Source organism: Phalacrocorax aristotelis, chromosome 16 (assembly GCF_949628215.1).
Source record: "Phalacrocorax aristotelis chromosome 16, bGulAri2.1, whole genome shotgun sequence".
NCBI lineage: Eukaryota > Metazoa > Chordata > Aves > Suliformes > Phalacrocoracidae > Phalacrocorax > Phalacrocorax aristotelis.
Genome location: NC_134291.1, coordinates 1,829,661 through 1,845,400, shown reverse-complemented (window position 1 = coordinate 1,845,400; position 15,740 = coordinate 1,829,661). Strand labels below are relative to the sequence as shown.

Sequence of the window (15,740 nt, the reverse complement as noted above, 5' to 3'; positions counted from 1 at the left end):
GCCGTTAGCTGCTTTCTCAGGAACGTACAGCCAGGCAGGGATGACATCCCCTGTGACACTGCTCTCTCTTGAGCTTGAGAAAGTAGTGCAGAGACAGGCTGACTGAACTGAGACACAATGGATATAGGAAACATTTCTCTGACCACATGCGTGCTCTCACAGGCATTACACAGTCCACTTTCTCTGCAAATGTTGAGTCAAAATATAGCAGCATTCCCAGAGGGAAGCACACCTCCCATTCCACAGATGTTTCAACCTAGAAAAAAGCAATTCCCCTAAATAATAATAATAATAATTTAAAAAAAGGCCCACGGGTATTTTACTGTCTGGATTCAGCAAAGGACTAGATGAGAAGGGCAGGTAGGGCTTCATCTTGTGGAAGTGGGATTAACCGGTCAGTAGAGTCCCTTCGGGGACGGGCGCGTGCATCGAGAGCGATGCTGTTATATAAGATACCGAGGATTCTTGTAACCCCATTTTTGATCTAAATGAGAGAAGACAAAAAACGTTCAGAGCTGTCCAAAGAAAACCCATTAGCAAATTATCAAACACAACTGGAAAAGATAAAAAAAGCCTAAGTCCTGATTAGCAATGCAAAGGCTCCAGACACCAGGTCCCAGCTCATAGGAAATAACCAGGCCGATGCAAATTAATAACACCAACTGGGCAAGTCATGACTGTGTTGGCAGCATTGTTTTTAGGGTTCTACAAAGGAAAAATGATGCCTCAACAAATTAAAGTAACTTTGATACCTAATGCATTATTGAATAATAACAGAATGCATTTTCCTGCTTAACATTTCTTTAAATTGTGTTGAAACATGCTGCAGAGTAGGATATAAACTTTGTGTGCTCTAAATTATAATGGGCTTCTAGCTGTGGGGTAAGTATTTTAAAATCATCTCTGTGCATCTTTACACTATGTTTTATGATCTGTCATCAAAATTTATTAGATAAAAACATTTCACCCAATAATTTTCTATGTATTTATACACATTGCTAATATTAACTGGAAAATATAAAACAAACAAAATACAGAAGACATAGATTAAAGGTGAAACCTCAGAAACTCCTGTATCTATTATGTATGTGTAAGGAATGAATCAAAGGGCACCCTTGCGCAAAAGATACTCTGTACATTTTCCTGGTAAAATTATTTCAACATAGGAGTCGTAGATATCAAAAAGAAAACTTCTTTGTGGATGAGGCTCAACATACTGAATTTTCTTCTCAGTTACTTTTTCCAGGTCACTTGTCAAGGTAAGAAATAATTCGGAAGAACTTCTAGACTAGGATGCCATGTCATTTAATCCTCCAACCCCCAAAATACCTTCCTCCTATGATAAAAAAAATGGTCTTCCACTTATTAAAACATTAAAACTGGAACTCTTCGATAAATACCCTGAAAGGCCCTTGGTCTCCACTGGCCAGACCTATTGAGACTACTCTGCCAAGGCAATGATTGTCTGCACTTTCACTGTTACTGCAGCAGGTCCTTAGAAGCTCCTCAGGGACCGAAACTTCTCCAGTGCGTTGGGCAGCACATACAGGGCACAAAAAGAGGGGACGCCTGCCTAAACAGTTTCAAAGATAGAGGGGTTGGCTTGAAAGAAACCTCTCTTCCCACCAATCAAGGAACAGAAAACAACTGATTAAGTGATGCCCAAACATGAAGCCAAGACATGAAATACAAATTTACCACTGGTCATATATTTCATTCTAAAGATCTAGCTCCTCCTGGCAAGTGGAATCTCAGCCTATTCACGGCTGCCACAAAGAGAAGCGCTGGTGTCCTGAAGATAGTCGAGAAACTCGGAAAACATTACCATGCTCTCATTCCCACAAAAGCTCCTGGCTTCCCACTGGGCTCTGCTGCCACATGCCAAGTGGGACAGTTCAGCCCCATCACTATGAGTAGTGACAATTACATTGAGCTCAACCTGTCATTTTGGAAACGTTCTCCAAGTGTCCTGGTGAGAACAGCTCCAGGTGGGAATGTTCTGTAAAGGAGGGACTTCATTCGAAGTTCTCCATGTAACACGGCCATGTACTACAGCACTACACTTGCTGTGCAGGAAAGGGCGGTCTATTTAGATAAGAGAAGTAGCGAGGCCTTTGGAGCGCAGCCCCTTCGGCTATGTCTCTTCTACATTTAAGAGCACAGGGCAAGAAGTAGCCGCTCTCCCAGCATGCTCCCATTGGGGTGATCACACCAGCACCATGAGCGTGCCTGTAGCCGAGACTGCCAGCGGCCACACTGCAACACACCCATGAATCCCTTCTGGACTTCTAGTCTAAGGACATTTCAGGCTGTAGGCTTGCCTGGCTGTCTGATGGCCACACACCACTGCGAGAAGAGCAGAAGCGCAGCCCTCCAGAGGACTCTTCCAGACCGCAGGTAAGTTTGTGTGCGGGCCCATACCAAAAGGCGCTGAATGTTCAAGTCGTGCACATACTGCCTGTTCCTTCACACCAACCATACACCGACACTAACCCGAAGTTACATTTCACACCATGCTGCTGACCACCTGAAAGGCTTTTGGAACTGCGATGTAGGAAGCATCCAAGCTCCTGACAGCCCAGCTGCTTGGGACCCTTCTTGCATTGTAGAGCTGGACGTAGGAATGACTTGCCTTTTGTACAGAAGGTGGCAAGCAACCCCTGGTGATGTGGTCTCGGTGGGACAGGGCTGTGTTTAGGGAGTGATGCAGTGTTTTAATATTGCGTCATTTGGAGTTCAGGACTGTTTAAACTTCAAGGCCTTGGGTAATTGTTAAGGGCTGCGGCAATTCCTGTTAACTGATGAAATATCTGCACAGGCATTATGACCCTGGTGACATCACAGATACAGAACCAACGTAAATATAAAGAAAAGATTAACTGATGGAGCAAGTGACTCCAAATGAGGTGCAAAATCTCTGTGCATAAATATATAAAATGCATAGAAAAAAGTACTTTTTGGCTCTTTCCCCATATGATATCCTTTAAATCCATTGCTCATCTTGTTCTGCCAGGCCAAGGCTGCGAATATGGAAGACAGAACAAATGGCTTGTAAGGTTCTTCTTTGCAAAGCAACTTCCCGGATTTTTAGTATTAAAGGGTGCTAATGCATCGCTAAGTCAGACTGTCTTTCCACAAGACTTCAACTGCTTAGAAAGAAACAAAGCAAAGGAAAGAAAAACTAATTAAGGCCCCAATCCGACCACCTGCGGTATGCCGACTGGCAAATTCAGAGCCGAGTAGTGACCCTGGCCCATGCTCAGTACTCAACACGGAGGGACCTTTTCTTTTGGCATTCAGACCATTCCTCACCAGGTCTCTGCAGGTGCTGCTGAAACTGCTTCCTCCACCGAGGGCAGCAATGAACACGCTCTGCTCAGCGTTTGCAGCGAGTTTCGGACAAATCTTTCCCAACAAGCACTAAACACTACTGCAACAGAAGGTAAGAGTATGGTACGTAGACATATAAAGAAATAAATTACAGGAAACTTCCATAAAACCATGTCAGCGGAATGGTTTAGGTTAGATCTCCTTTTTGTCTGGGAGTGCAAATATCCCCGAGAGGCCCAATATGATGACTTCAAACCTGAGTAAGAGAGAAGCAGCGGCACTACCTCCCGCAGCCCTGCCATGGCCCACGGCTCATGGGGACAGTACCTTCAGGGAGAACTGGTACATGGGATGGATGGCATGGAGGTCGTTCATGGTGAAGTACAGCAGAGAGCCCCGCGCAGCAGCAGGCCTGTAGTGTTCTCTGGCCTCATTAATCTTGGCTTCTGTCACCTTAGACTGCTGGACCTGGGAGGAAAACGCAGAACAAAATTACTGTGAGAACATCTCTGTGAACTGAGTACACAGCCCAGGGGAGGGTCGACATCTGCCACAGAGATGTCAGGCAAAGCAGTGGGCAACCCACATGTGACCACCGCAGGGACCAGCCCCTGCTCACCGAACCAGGGTGCAGCCAGGCTTGAGCCACCCACTCCCAGCATCCTCCTTCCTCTGGCATATTCCCCATTTAACTGCATTTACCACCCCATTGCCCAATCCTTTTGTTTTCCCAAGCCCCCTCCAGGCATCTCACTAGGATCCCTGCTCTTTACTAACTGGAATTGTTTTTCTCATCAATGAGTTTCTCCTGTTAATTGCCCCCCTTCTGTGCAGGTCATTAATAACACAGGGCTGAACAGACTTAGTGCTGCGCTCAAGATGGCTTCCCCCAAGGCTGAGAACTCCTAATTTATAAAGGTTATTTGCTGCCTTTCCTCACCAGCATTTAACGCACCCCTCTTTTGCCAGCCAGGTGTCTGCATAGCTGCTGCGATGGACATGGTGAAAATCCGTTTGGCAGGTACATCACCCCATTATCGTCTCAGTCCTGTTCATTCTTTCATTCCACTTAAGCAGCATAAAGTGACATTCTCAAGCCTCTCGGGATTATTTTAGGCTTTGGCTATGTACAGTCGTAAGTGTCTCGCAACACAGCCACATGCTGCCGAGCCAGTGCGGATCCAGCTGCTCAGCAAACCATGCAATGGGGATGTGGCGGAAAAGGGCTCAGCACACATTGTACAAGCCAGCAGGGCATGACGGCTCCCACCGACACGCCCACCACTGGGTCTCCCTCTGCCGTGACTGAGCTGGTGTGAGCACTGCTGGCTGGGACACATCTAACCTTCCCAACGAACCATGGTCTGAGCCTTAACCTGTTGTGTGCGACCAACATGTGTTGGGATCTGTGGGATTAGCCTGTCTGCATGTCCCCATGAGCAGTGATGGACTGTAATATCTGAGTCCCCCAAAGAGCAGCTTCAACATCTACTGCAGAAACAATCGTCTCCACTGGCCATGAATCACCTGTCTCCATCAGATGAGTCCCCCTTCTGGCAGTACCCATGTCTCTCCACTGATTATAAAGGGAGCCCAGAGTCTAGCTTAGACTTAGGCAACTAACTTTTAGATGTCCCATCCCCAAAATGATTAATAAATCTAGTAAAATAAAAGCCAGAAGTGGGGAAGGCAGTTGCTTTCCATAAATAGAACAGGGAGGACTTCCATAGGAAGGGAAGATGTTGGCTGAACACTTTTCTGTGGGTAGACAGCTCAAGACCAGAGTAAGGGTAAGAGACACAGACCTCTAAGGGGGCCCTGAGACAGCTTTCTGGGTATGAAGCTCACAAAAACCATGTGCAAACACCAAAACTCATCCCTGTTGCCACAGAGCTGGCAGTGACCAGCTTTAGAATCACAACTTGTTTAGAAAATGAAGCACTTCAAGAACACCTACTTCAAGAAGGAGATGCCAAGCTTGCCAGGTCAAAACATCCCTTCAACATCCCCTTTGGGGGTTCAAGTAAACCCTTCTTAGGGAGCTGAATGTGCCTGATGTACCATGAATAGCTAGCAGAAATAATTCCTATTTTTAATGTGGAGGATCACGTAGCTCCTTGGTCATTGGGGCTACAGCGCTGGGAAGTGAGAGGCAGCTCCAGCCTGACCCCAGCACGTGGGTAATTTATCCAGGTTTCATGGGCCAGTGGGCTGGAGGAGGACAAGTGTGGGCTGTGAAGATGGGACAACTGCAGAGGGAAGCAGTTGAGAACGGCCATAAAGGAGTCCTATCGCAATCCTGGCATGGCAACCACACTTCCCAAGTTTCCTCAGTGGGAGGGGAAAACCACTGTGGATTTAACCAACCCCATCTAGCCAGCAAGGTGAACTGGGTAGGTGGCAATGCTGACACTGCACGGCTAATACAAACATTGATTTATACTCTAAGGAATGGAAGGATATGAAATACCCACGTTCTTGCAGATTTACTCGAGATCGCAAACTCGACAGATTCCAGTCCCTGGTCAGTACTAAAATCCAGTTTAATTGAGGAAGTCTGATGTATTTAGGATTATGCTGGAACAGTTTAAAGCTGCCTTGATACAGTGTGTAAATTTTATTGTCTTTACATCAGGCACTCACGTTTTCTCTTGGTCTTAAATAGGCCATTTAACATACAAAAGCTCCAAAGAACTCAATAGCCTGAAGCTGTCCAGAATGGAGAGCACTTCTATTTATACCACTTTCTATTCTCTTCTCAGCAGAAGAGGCAGAGAGAGGCAGAATAAAGAAGTTATGTTCCACCCTGAATTCCTTAAAGGTAACATCACACACACGCTTTTCTCTAGGCTATCGCTGGTTTTGTACCTTCTCTTCAATTTCTGCAGCTGTCTGTTTGGTGATCTCCAAGTTCTCCACCAACGTTGTGTCTCCCAGGAAGTTTCCAGATGCTGATGACAACCGAGAGAGCAAGTTGTCCTCTAATGTTTTCAAGGTGATTTTGAATCCATTCTGTTGCTTTGTGAGATCTGACTGCAAATAATAAATCCAAAAAGTTATAGCTACAAACCACGTGGTAAAGTAAGGATTAAGCACCTTCACATGGGCACAGGCTTTGAACTGATAACTGCCAAAGTCCAACATTGCTTACTCCTGCTCTCTGCGACTCTGGGGCATGGGCAGAGCTCTGGGGATCACTCCATGTCCAACAAGCCATCAACTCAGAGAAACCTTGAACAGCACAGAAAGTACCACGAGAACTGAGCCCTTTCACTAGGAATGTATTAAAAGGGTTGAAACAAATCAGGAGGAAAAGTCCTTCATCTCCCACCTCAAACATACAAACTGCATCTCTGCCTTAGAATCACAGAATCATTAAGGTTGGAAACGACCTCTCGGATCATCGAGTCCAACCACCAACCCATCACTACCATGTCTCCTAAACCATGTCCTGAAGTGCCATGTCTAAAGGGTTTTTGATCACCCCCAGGGATGGTGACTCCCCCACCTCTCAGGGCAGCCTGTGTCGGTGCCTGACCGCTCTTGCAGTGAAGAAATTTTTCCTAATATCCAATCTAAACCTCTCCTGATGCATACTGATGTCTTAGAAATACGTGTCTGTTTACTGGGCTCAAGTCAGCCTGGATAGTCCCTGCTGCTTCTCACCACTCCTGGGGAACTCTGCACTTGCCACTACACACCAACCCCAGTCACACCAGCAATGAGGGCCACGGGGTTAAAAACTGATGGTAAAAACAACAGGAAGGTCACTTAGGTCCAGAGATGAGCACAACACATCTCAGGCAACGTCTCAGCCTCACCTGATTGCTGCTCCTGTTTGTATTCTGGCCTCGAGATCTCGCTGGACAAGTGTCTTACTGCGCTGGAAGCTGTACATGCAAAGACATAGCCCGCCTGCCAAAGGATTTGCAAGCTCAGCAAAAAGGTGGCTAAGCAGATACAGACCAGTAACAACCACCTCTTGCCTCAGGGGCAGATATTCTGAACTACGGTGCAAATTCTTCCAAATTCTGCAAAATTCCCCCTCTGTTCTCCCCAGACACTTGTTCCATTTCTCTCTCTTCTGCAGAAATACCCGGTCATTAATGCTGTTCAGTGTAGAAACAAAGACTCTCATCCAGCTCCTTTTTGAACTGATCCTCCAGAATAGGCTTTCTCTCATGAAAAGTGATTGCCCTATTCTATGTGTTTGCTCAAGGAAATGTCATCTTTCCTGGATTTCAGGCATATCACGTTCTTCCACTATGTGGTCCTATCGCAAACGTGTATTTTTAGTGTTATCGCAGAAAACACCCTGTAGGAAAACTGTGCATCTGATTTGGATGCTGCTATTTATCAGACATATATAAAATTATACATGTTCTTTTCCTGGATTAAGTATAGGTGGCCTGTCCACCTCAGTGAAAACCAGCGATTACTCTTTTGCAGGATAGGGGAGACATGATAGACGTAAGCCTGGTGACTAGTCTCTACATAGATTAAGCCAATCACTGACACCCTGGTACGTAAAATACTACTGTGTGACACAGAGCTTTAAGTCCTCAGACTGTAGTCAAGTGACAAACCCATGAAATTTGACTAACTTACAAAAGAGCGTTTCGCAGCCCTGCAAAAAATAACCAGCTCCGTGGAGTAGCTGGTTCACCTGGAATTGAGACAAGTTCTGGGGCACGGTGATGGGCACATGACAAGTTCAGTGTCATAACCCAAGTGGTTTAATGATCCAAAGGCAGTTTTTGGAAAACATACCCACACCTTCCAACCGCCTACAGGGTCTGAAAGAGCCCCAGAAATGAGAGATGTGACCCTATGTCTCTTCCTGTCCCACAACACATAAGGGAGCCAGCAGTATTTGCTCCGTTGTCAGAGATTTTCGAACAGATTAACTAACTCTTTCATTAATAAGTCTTTCAACATTTGGGCTGAAATTTCATACACTTGCTGCACACACATTCATACCATGTTAATGTCAACCCAAGTGTTCAGCAGAGTGTGCACCGAAGCATGCCTTTCATTGGTATTTCAGCTATACGTGGCTGTTTTTAAAGGCCTGTTCTGTAGGCATTACGCACAGCAATTTGCCCATGGTGGTAAATATTTTACAAGTCTTGAAACAGAAAACTAACATGGCTCATTTTGTGCGTTCCTGTCATTCAAGCATAGCATGCCCTGAAAAATGACATTTTGCAAGCGATTATTCCAGACCATGGACTGTAAGCCCTGGAGTAATTAATGAGGATGTATGGGATTTTTGCTCCAATAGCCTGTAATCACCACGCAATTTCTGAAACGCACCCTTAGAAGTGCGTACAATGCCGTACTCTCTGCAACAGCCTGCATCTGTTGCAGCTTTATCATGCTATTGTTTTCCGCAGTAGCAAGGTCATCATTTCTTATTTCTGCAGTGGAGCTCATTATCTGTTATTTCACAGTTGATATATAACAGCACTACTTCTGGGAAACAGGTTGCTCTGAGAGCCTTCGAAATTTCATTCCTTAAAAAAAAAAGAAAGTTCACCAGATCTACAGGGCAGTTTTGCAGGATTCACTACCAACCCCTTCATAGCTCAGCCACAGCAGCCACCTGTCTCTCCTTGTCCTTTCTCCTGGTTTTATTGTACTATTTTGACATCACAAACCAGAGGAAAAAAAAAATCCCTGCATTTTCAGTCCACTTCTGCAGAAGACCTTCCTTCCTGAAGTACCACGTCAACACATCACGGCCTAAAAGTGCAGGGACTTTCACTTCACCTACTGAATCAGCAAGGCAGAACCCTAATTCATGGCTTATCCACCTACAACTTGCAATGCAGCTGCCAAAGTATTCTTCTTAAGGCTGTTCTCAGCACTAAACGGATGATGAATTTGAAGCAAATGCCATTTGAGACAAGTCAGTGCAGACAGTGAAGTCTGGTGAAGGAGGGAGATACTTGAAACCAGCCTTGGTAAGACTACGTGGACCAGAGGCAGCGCCACCAACACATGGACCAGTCACCTTGCAAAAGGAAACTGTGAAGACTAGTTAAAGGCCAGAGGGTTTGTACTGACTTGGGAGGGAAGGTCTCAGGACTTGGCTTTGCTTGTCTTGTCCTGAACTGGTTTCAGCTTCTCTGAGCTGTGACTGTCTCACAGGTAGGTCACTACTGCCTTAACCCATTTTAGCCTGGCCTTAATTTAGAGCTGGAGCACGTAGTTGTTCTGAACAGACCTATCTCTCTCTAGAACCAAAATATAGTAGAGCGCAACTGTGGGGTCAGGTTCTGAACACCCGTTGAAAGAGGGGTGCCACCCTGTGAGTCATATAAGGATAGCTTCAAAGATGGGAAGGAACAGAAAGACCAAATAACTGGGAAACAATGAAGAAAAAGATTATGGAAACGGCCTGTGTTGAGAAAACATTTTAAAAATGTTAGTGTTATCGTAATTGGATTTATAATAGCTGCTTGATGAATTTTGATTAGGCTATTAATGATAAATTCTGGGTTACACTTATAAGGTGTGCTCCATCTTTGCCCATAACAGGATTTTGAGCTCTGTAAGTGCTGTGCGGTGCTGTAGGCGTCACCTCCACATGCCCGCAGGCAGAGCCCTAAACCTCCCCCAGACGCCAAATGCCTGTGCCTTTTGTCCCAGGGTAGAGAAGGTAGATTAAAGCACACCTAGAGAAGGGACCTCTTCTTTGGGGAACCCAAAGATTCAAACCTGTGTTTTCCAAGAGCTCCCCCCAGCTATCAGACAACACCCTAGTGGGTTTTTTCACCGCAGTGAATAGACTCAGGGCAGAAGAAGGTAGTGAGCCCCGGGCCAGCACTCACCCGCAGCGGTCAGTGCACCTGCAGCCATTGCCCGCGCCCTTCACCGCATCGAAGGAGACAAAAGTCTCTGCTTTTATCCCAGCAGGGGTGAGATTTTTTTGATTGACTGACCATTCCCCATCCAGCAGAACACCTTGAATACCAGGCTGGTTTTCTCCTCCCTGGTATATGCTGGGGCATCAGGACTTCAGCAGCGGGGAAGCAGATGAGAAGGAAAGGAAGGATAGTGGGCTCTGGTATTATCTTGCTGTGACAATATAGAGAAAAAGGTCTTAAATATTCTTAAAGAAAAAGAAAATTACATCCCACACCAACCTGAATCTGCTTAGTGCTTTCTGAAGTGAGATTACAGCCCCACATCCCCACAGCTGGGGGCATAGCTGGCACCTGGGGATGCATTTCACAGAATCCCAGACTGGTGGGGCTGGCAGGGCCCTCGGGAGCTCATCCCATCCCACCCCTGTGTGAGCAGGCACACCCAGAGCAGAGGCACAGGGCCGCGTCCAGGCGGGGGGTGAATGTCTCCAGGGAAGGGACCCCACAGCCTCTCTGGGCAGCCTGTGCCCCTGCTCTGGCACCCGCACAGGGAAGGGGTTTGTCCTCATGTTCAGGTGGAACTTCCCGTGTTCCAGCTTGTGCCCGTGGCCCCTTGGCCTGGCGTTGGGCACCGCTGAAAAGAGCCCGGCCCCATCCCCCTGACACCCGCCCTTCAGATATTTATAGGTATTGATGAGATCCCCCCTCAGGCTTCTCTTCCCCAGGCTGAACAAACCCAGGTTTCCCAGCCTTTCCTCATCAGGGAGATGCTCCAGCCCCTGATCCCCTTGGCAGCTCTGCGCTGGCCTTGCTCCAGCAGTTCCCTGCCCTTCTTGAACTGGGGGGCCTGTGCCCAACCTCCTTCTTCCGCAACACGCACGCCCTGAAAAAGTGGGCACTTCAAAAGATGCAATCCCTAATTCACATCATTCTCACTGTTTTCTGATACACAGTTCTTTTACAGCATGTGAGGGAAGCGTTGCTGATGTCGAGTTACTAATATTCAGAGCCTAAGGGCGGATGTGTTGACTGGACATGATACTGAATTTGTTGTTCTTATTGAGACAGCAACCATCAACAGCGATGCTGCAGAGGCTAAGAGGAGCAGTCCTTGACATAAGGGCAGTTAACAACACCCCCGTGCCAGCCACGGTCACCCCCAGCCCCCTCCAGTTCAGGTCAGCAAAGGAAAGCGGCTGTTTGTAGCATTTGCAGCCCGGCGCTGAGCGTGCGCGTCGGGTGCCTGAGGAAGAGGCTCTGGGTCTCTCGCTGGGACCATGAGACAGCCACGGCTTACACATTAAATTGGTTTGTTATGTATTTTTGATGCCATCTTTTGGCTCATTAGCACACGAGCCTGGTTAAAGCTAAATGCATCACTAAGGCTGCACAGCCAACATCCTTTAGAACCTCATTAAATGAAAAGTTTATCACAAAACTGTCCTGGCCTGACAGAACATGTGCAGTAAATTTATTCCCACTCTTAGTAAATATTTAGTATTATACATATTGGTTGCCTTCTTAAATGTGCCATTAGAACAAAGGATTTTCTTAAAAAAGTTATTTTGAAAATGAAGCCATACTTATTAAGAGCCAGAGAACATTTTGACCTGTTATAAACGAGTGGGAGGAAAAGCCAGAACAGAAGAATTTCATTACCAGCCTCACAATATTTTCAGTGAAAATCCTATACCATAAATGCCTGAAATTAAGTGAGATTAATCCTACCTCCAAAATTATACCTAAGTCCAGAAAAATCTGATGTAATGAGAATCTCAGTTTCCATTTCCAAGAGGAGTAGGAAGAGTTTCTTACCCATTTTTTTTGAGAAAAAATTTGATGTAGCAGTTTCAGTATTCCCAAAATACCAAGAAAACAACAGCCTGAAGAAAAATATTCCCCAATGTTTGTCATTCAAGGGAAATCTCATTATTTTACGATGAACTCGGCAATCTCTGCCACCTTGCACACAAAATGCTATTTTTTAAAATTACAATAATAAATTATATTATCAATAATGTTGTTGTTATTATTATTTATACTTGCTCCCAGTGTAAATTCCCAGATACTGACCTTAAGCTCTTCCAAGTCAGGCCTCTCCATGTTGACCACGGCCGCGAGAAGTTGGTCCTCCAAGCCGTCTCGTGTGACGGTGAAGTTGATGAGGGTGCACTGCGCCTGCAGCTCAGGTTGGAAATGGGGGTTTGCCAGCTTTGTGTGGAGGATGAGACGGAAAGCAGGGTTGAAGACACACTCCTTGTCCCCAATCTTAATGTACCTGAAATTAGAGCAAAAGGAGCATGAGCGCCCATCTCTTCCAGTACGTTTCACCCAAAGACAAATGGTGGTATGAGTCAATGGTATCTACCAGCATGGGACTTTGTGCCCTCCACGCAGAAATCACTATTAAAGCAAAACGTATTTAAAGTTGGACACACCTGAATCACTTCTGATTTAGGATACAAACCCCAGACCGTTGCCCCTGAATTTTGGATCCTATTTGAGAAGGCTCTCATTTACCAGCAGTGGGATGGGCAGTTCAGCCATGAACCCTCCTTGCTTTTTACAGAGGCAGTGTTCTACCTGAAGGTGGAGTTACATGGAGGAAAAGCCTCTCAGCACTGAGATTTTAATTAGCCACAGCTAAAATTGCCTAATCTGTTGGTTGAGACCTGGCCGACTTTGGTCGCACTGAGCTTGAGCAGTGGTGCCAGGTTAGGAGAGCAGACGGTTGCCGTTCCTGGGAGGTAACATCACTCAGGAATCCCCAGCCTTCTCCTGTTCTGCATTTCTGACATCAAGTCTAAAACTTACAGAGACCCCAGGAATCGACATACTCTGAACCCAAGTTTAACAAAGCCCATGGGAACTAGAGGAAAAAAAGAAACTGGAAATGCCTGCAGGGATGCAGCTGGACTGTTATGGGAACAGCGGTGTTATCACAGGAATTTGAATACACTTCCCAGTCAAATATCAGCTCACTAGGTGCCCTCTTGGCCACCTCGATTGCTTTTACAGCTGTGACCGTGAGGCTGAGAGAAATCACACAGTACGCACAACTCACAGCGCACCCAGAAACAGTGCTGAGAACCCTGACTCCAAAAACCCTTCTTGCTCTGGGACCACTGGCATCTATATGTGGGGTCTGGGCTCATGTCCTGGAAAACACGAAACCCACAGACCTTTTATTTGATTTATGACTTATTTTCTCTTTCTTAGGAAACACATGATCTCACAGGGAGTTTGGAGAGCAGAGACATACAGTCCCAAAAGCGGGTGACTGTGTTTTTCACTCTAGGGGACTCAGGAGTCCCACCATCTCTGCTGCACGCCCGTCTCCGTGTTCTAACGTTTCAATCCCCTTCACTGGGACCATCATTCCCTCTGAAACGATCCTTCCCCTCCAGCCTGCACCTGACCCCACAACCAACCACCCTGCTCATTATGTTTTCCCCTGCAAACTTTCCAGACAGTTTGCCTTTCCCAGCAGTTTACATCATCCTAGGATATTTTAGGCAAGTAAGTAAATGATCCTCAAAGAACTTAAGGAACGTGAAAGGCAAAGCTTAAAAGACTTTTTGTTATTTACTGCCCAAAGGCAAGCGCAGGGCCGCGCTGCGAGGCACTGCAGCAGGCACAGAGGTCAGCCCGTGCCGGGCTCCCGCGAGCAGCAAAGCTGCCGCCAGCAGAGACTTTGAAAAGCCCAAACGACACGCATCCTTCTAAAGGCAGACAACTCCACTCGGCGAAAGTCAGCGAAACGACATCAAAAGAGTCCCTGAATCAAGTTCAGCTCTGAGCACGAGGTTTTATTTGATGCCATTATTTGAGCACACGATAAATATGTGCTTATTTTACTTTACGTATAGAAAGAAGGGAGAAGTGAACTCCCTCACCACCCTTCCCACTGACCTCCTCTCAGCTGGAGGGTGACCAGCAGCTGCCATGAAGAACTTGACCTCATTAAGAAATACTTATATATTCTTAATGCTTAAACCTGTAGCTGTATTCCCAAGTGGTGCGCAGTGTTTGCTAAAATTCAAGGTTACTTTTTCTTCACAACAGCAATAGCTATTTTGGTAATGATTCAGTGTCAGAATAGCCAATTACAGACACCAAGGTCACTGTACAAAGGGAGAATTACAGGTCTGTCTTTTACATGAGGTTTGAATGACACTGTCCAACAAAATGAAAAACCTAGGTTTATTTCAAAGCTCTCCTATGACTTAATTACCTGTAATTGCCTGATTTAAAATGCTGTCACTTCTGAAGGCAGGGTGGTAGTGCTGCTGTATACGAACACCCACAATCTGAGGTCAGGAACAGAAAGCACAAGAGCACAAAGAACCCAGTCCCACATGTCATTAAGCCTCCCCGAAGCTCACCTTCCTTTCTTGATTGTTTCTCGCCCCAGTAACGGCCCCAACACTGGATCCACAGATTCCTCCAGGTTTTCAATCAAAACCAGTTCTCCCGCAGCCAGGGCTTGTTCCATTGTGTCCAAATACCTGTGGAAAACAGCATTGGTACGTGCCGCTGCGAGGCTGGGTGTGATGCTCTGCAGCAAGGAGGAGGCGAGGGGGACAGAGGGGTGCTCCACACCGCGATGGCAGCCACGTGCACGTGCCAGCAGTCGGGAGACAGATAGAGGGGTAAGATGGTGCACAAAGTGGCACTGGCAGAGTCTCGGCTGACCAACAAGGAGAATCAGGTCTCAGACATCCCAAGGGCAAGTGATAATAACGGTGCCTTCTTTCCCAGGAAAAGAGCATGGGCATCAGTAAACAAAGATGGGACAGCTTGGAGGTATTTCTAGCAAATACTTTGTTTCCCCAAAACTCCCCTGGTACAGTTAATCTTTCGTAAAAGCAAGGACCAAGAGCAGGTTTCAGCTCAGTTTTGCCCAGCATTTGGGATCACGTTTAGGACGGCTCCTTTCCTCACGAGGGTATTGGGCCCTTTTGCCCAGTGCCTACATGTGAAATGGGGATGTTCTGCACTGGGATGTTTTGTGTCAGAAGGGCAGGGTCAAGCGCTTGTGCCCTCTCCTTCGGGGCTGCTCTGCACTCCCCACAACTCTCTGCAAAGAGGAGAGAAGGGCCTTGGGCGGGCGGTGAGGATGCTCCAGGTGCAGTTACACCGTCCCTGTTGAGCTGAATCACTCCAACTAACCCCACTGGTTAAAATCCAGGCTCTTGGTCTAAGCTAGAGAGTTTGGGATGTCAAGGTGTGATAGAAAGATCTAAGACAAGAAGCTCAGAGTGACCTTTAGGCCCAACCTTTCCTAAAGGAAATTGTTGACAAAACGCAAACCCCATCCTCGATCAGCAGCCCCCATTTTTCTGAGTCCAGAAATATTTTATATGAAGAAACAGAGAGAATGACAGCAGCTGACCCAAAGCTGCTCAAATGGCCCTTTCCTGAAGGAGAGAGGGGTGTGGGTTTAAACCTCTTAAAGCAGTTGAAAGCAAAGAAGCACCATTTCCCAGGTGATGGCACACTGACTTATTTACTGTAACGGGGAAGTGAATGATGCTT

At 46.5% G+C, this 15,740-nt stretch overlaps 1 protein-coding gene across 1 annotated transcript in view; it reads right to left on the bottom strand.

Annotated features, from left to right (window-relative positions):
* LOC142065228 (dynein axonemal heavy chain 9-like) overlaps positions 1–15,740 on the bottom strand; it is a 144,640-nt gene that overhangs the window by 69,371 nt on the left and 59,529 nt on the right. Inside the window, exons 14-17 of the mRNA XM_075111178.1 lie at positions 14,588–14,710; positions 12,276–12,480; positions 6,199–6,363; positions 3,658–3,798 (exon numbers count right to left, since the gene is read on the bottom strand). Coding sequence (XP_074967279.1) covers positions 3,658–3,798; positions 6,199–6,363; positions 12,276–12,480; positions 14,588–14,710 — 634 coding nt within the window. The remainder of the gene's footprint in view (positions 1–3,657; positions 3,799–6,198; positions 6,364–12,275; positions 12,481–14,587; positions 14,711–15,740) is intronic.